At 65.9% G+C, this 3,095-nt stretch overlaps 1 protein-coding gene across 1 annotated transcript in view; it reads right to left on the bottom strand.

The window, feature by feature from the left end:
- EMIHUDRAFT_469832 (hypothetical protein) overlaps positions 1-1,797 on the bottom strand; it is a gene marked incomplete at its 5' end in the record, with an annotated part of 4,139 nt that extends 2,342 nt beyond the window's left edge. The window contains 3 exons of the mRNA XM_005773697.1: positions 856-924; positions 1,185-1,374; positions 1,493-1,797. Coding sequence (XP_005773754.1) covers positions 856-924; positions 1,185-1,374; positions 1,493-1,797 — 564 coding nt within the window. The remainder of the gene's footprint in view (positions 1-855; positions 925-1,184; positions 1,375-1,492) is intronic.
- Between the last annotated feature and the right edge of the window lie 1,298 nt (positions 1,798-3,095).

The raw sequence follows: 3,095 nt of genomic DNA, 5'->3' as shown, positions 1-3,095 counted from the left end.
GGGAGGGGGGGGGTCCGTCGCCTAACGTCCATCCGTCGACTGGCGCACTCTCGCAGGTGTGCACAGACAGGCTCTGCTCCCTCCGCGGCCGTCACCGCGTCGGCGGGCAGCGCGAAGACGTCCTCCAGCGGCACCTGGCCGTGCGATGCTCGGGTTGCTCCAGTCCCTCCACCCTTGAGATCACCACACCCGCAACAAACCGGCTGCCTCTCGGCTGCCCCTCGGCTGCCCCTCGGCTGCCTCTCGGCTGCCTCTCGACTGCCCCTCGGCTGCCTCCCGGCTGCCCCTCGGCAACATCTCGGCTGCCTCTCGGCTGCCTCTCCGCACCATCACATCGACAACGAGCTTCTGCGAGAGCGAGAGCGCGCCCCGCACCAGGTCCGCCTCGTCCTCGTGGAAGGCCTGCTCACGGCCAGGTAAGGTAAGGTAAACCTCTCCACACACACGAGGTGGCGGGGCAAGGGCCAGGCTAGTCCCTCGCGTCTCCACGTCTGACGACAGGAGCCCCACGGCATTCATAGTGCAAGGCCCAGTGCGCGTGGGTGAGCGGTGTGTGTGTGTGTGCTCACGGCAAACTAGTGAGCTGGCCGACTCCGACCCTCCGCCTCGTGCACGCCCTACTCACCTCCTGTTGTTCTCCTCCTTCGCACCCGCTGTGCTCCGCTTGTGCTCCGCTGCTCTCTCGGCTCCTCTCGGCTCCTCTCGGCTCCTCTCGGCTCCTCTCGGCTCCTCTCGGCTCCTCTCGGCATCTCTCGGCATCTCTCGGCTCCTCTCGGCATCTCTCGGCATCACTCGGCATCTCTGGCGCGCCTCTCCCGCGCTCGCGCTGTGCTCCGCCGCCATCTCCCGCTGCACGTCCACCAGCGCCTTCACCTCGTGCCTCGTGGGCAAGCCTTCGGCGTGCGGCAGCAGCCGGTCCAGCGCCTATGGGGAGGTTCCGGGCGCCGGAAAGTGTCGGGGAAGGTTCCGGGCCGTCCTCGTCGGCAGCGGCCGGCGCAGCGCCCAGCCGAGCGGGTACGAGATAGGGGAGGAGAGCATGACGATGAACCAGGCGAGGGGCGAGAGGAGAGCGGCGATCCTACTCCTCAGCAGCAGCTGCGTGAGTAGTGAGCCGTGAGCCGTCCCGCAGCGGGCGGAGGGAAAAGGGCGTAGACGCTCCTCATCTTGGCAGGGCCGGTAAAGACCGCGGCGGGGATGATCTCGCCAACGAAGAGGACCGCGGTGACGGAGATGAGGATGGCGGCCCAGGGAGGGACCAGCTTGTCCAGAAAGAGCGGCATCGCCTCGTTTGCGATCGCGTTCAGCAGCAGCAGCGACACAAGCAGCTGGTGCCGAGGCGACAGCCGGATCAGCGGCAGAATCCGCGTCGCGTACCTGCGAGGTGGTGAGGCGCTCTCCAGCGAGACCGCCCGTCCTCGCTGGTCCGTGGAGGGTGGCTGCATCCGCGGCTGTTTGAGGAGCGGCCTCCCGACAGGTGGCACCGCTCGCGCACCCTCGCTCGGTCTTGGACTCGTTGACGTTGCGCTCCTTGACGCGGAGCTCGAGCTCGTCGAGCGAGACGACGCCCATCGTCAGACCCGACGCCGTAGCGGCCATGAGCATGCAGCACAGCGCCACGCTCAGATTCATCCAGTCCTCTGGCTTGTCAAAGCTGGCAAAGTGCGACGGCTCCTCCTCGAGCGACTCGAGCGGCGAGGCCTTCAGCGCGGCCAGCTTTGAGCACAGGGCGGTGGCCGAGTCGAGGCCGACGCCGCCCTCGTGCAGCGTGTCCAGGCAGCCGGACAAGAAAGGAGACATCCGGCGGCTTCGTCGGGCAACTCTGGCGCCGCCAGTCCACAAAAAAAACAAAATATGCCCTTAGCTCCGAGTAGAGGGCGCGCTCCGCCTGCTAGGGGAAACCTGGAGCGCGGACTAACCCTCGGAGACCCGTGTTTACTTTAAGGCCCTTTCCCTGCGATCTCGCACCCCCCCCTAGCTAGGGGTCAGGGTGTGTGTGTGTCACACTCACTCACACACTAGCAACAACAAACACAAACTCTCTCTCTCTCACACTAGGGGTCAGGGCCCTCTAGCCCGTAGCCCGATCCCGATCATCCGGCTCGCTGGGTGCGCTTCTTAGCTCCCCGGCCCTGGATGTGAGGTTAATAACTGCACTCCAAGTGCTCCAAGTGTGGATGTGAGGTTAATGACTGCACTCCAAGTGCTCCAAGTGCTCCAAGCGCCTCTGCAGAGAACGACCCCTCCGGGGAGGCCGGCCTTCCCCGTGCCCGGCCCGGTCCTCCCCACCCAACCCCGCCGGCAGCGCGAGCTGCCGGCCACATTGAGCGGTTCGTCCGCGTCGCGCACTCGTCGCAACCGGGGGCCGCAGACTCGTTCTGCGCGCCAACGGCTGGTGACGCTGTGTTGCCCTTGAGCTAGTCCTTCCCCGGTCGCCTAGCCTCTGCGCTGTCTGGCGGACGCCTGTATGCCATGCACGCGGACCACGCTTGCGTGGATACGTGGCTCGCAGGCTGACCCGTGTGCGGGGTAACCCGCGCACGGGAAGCTTCACGGCGGTTCGAGTCGTCAAACATTAAGCAGCGGAGGTGTGCCGAGGGGGGCCGGGAGGCGGTAAGCGCCGTCGTCGCCCGGCGCTGCTTGCAGCACCATGGCGATGGCGCTAAGAGGTTCCTCTTTTCCGCGCCCCCCCCGCAAGGCGCGCGATACACGACTGGCAACTAACGCCTTGTGGACTGGTGTCAGAAGAGTCGAAGTGCTGGCGCGAGGAGAGCTCGATATTAAAACTCGAGGGGCCAAAATATGAGCAGGCCCACATGGCTTCCAGGGAGGGGGGCGCGCTTCTCTGCACGCCCCCCTCCCTGGAAGCCATGTGGGCCTGCTCATATTTTGGCCCCTCGAGTTTTAATATCGAGCTCTCCTCGCGCCAGCACTTCGACTCTTCTGACACCAGTCCACAAGGCGTTAGTTGCCAGTCGTGTATCGCGCGCCTTGCGGGGGGGGCGCGGAAAAGAGAAACCTCTTAGCGCCATCGCCATGGTGCTGCAAGCGGCGCCGGGCGAACACGGCGCTTACGGCCTCCGGGCCCCCTCGGGACA

This window comes from Emiliania huxleyi (genome assembly GCF_000372725.1).
Source record: "Emiliania huxleyi CCMP1516 unplaced genomic scaffold EMIHUscaffold_330, whole genome shotgun sequence".
Classification (NCBI taxonomy): domain Eukaryota; phylum Haptophyta; order Isochrysidales; family Noelaerhabdaceae; genus Emiliania; species Emiliania huxleyi.
Note: the sequence above shows the minus strand (reverse complement) of the source record. Positions and strands in the feature narration are given on the sequence as shown.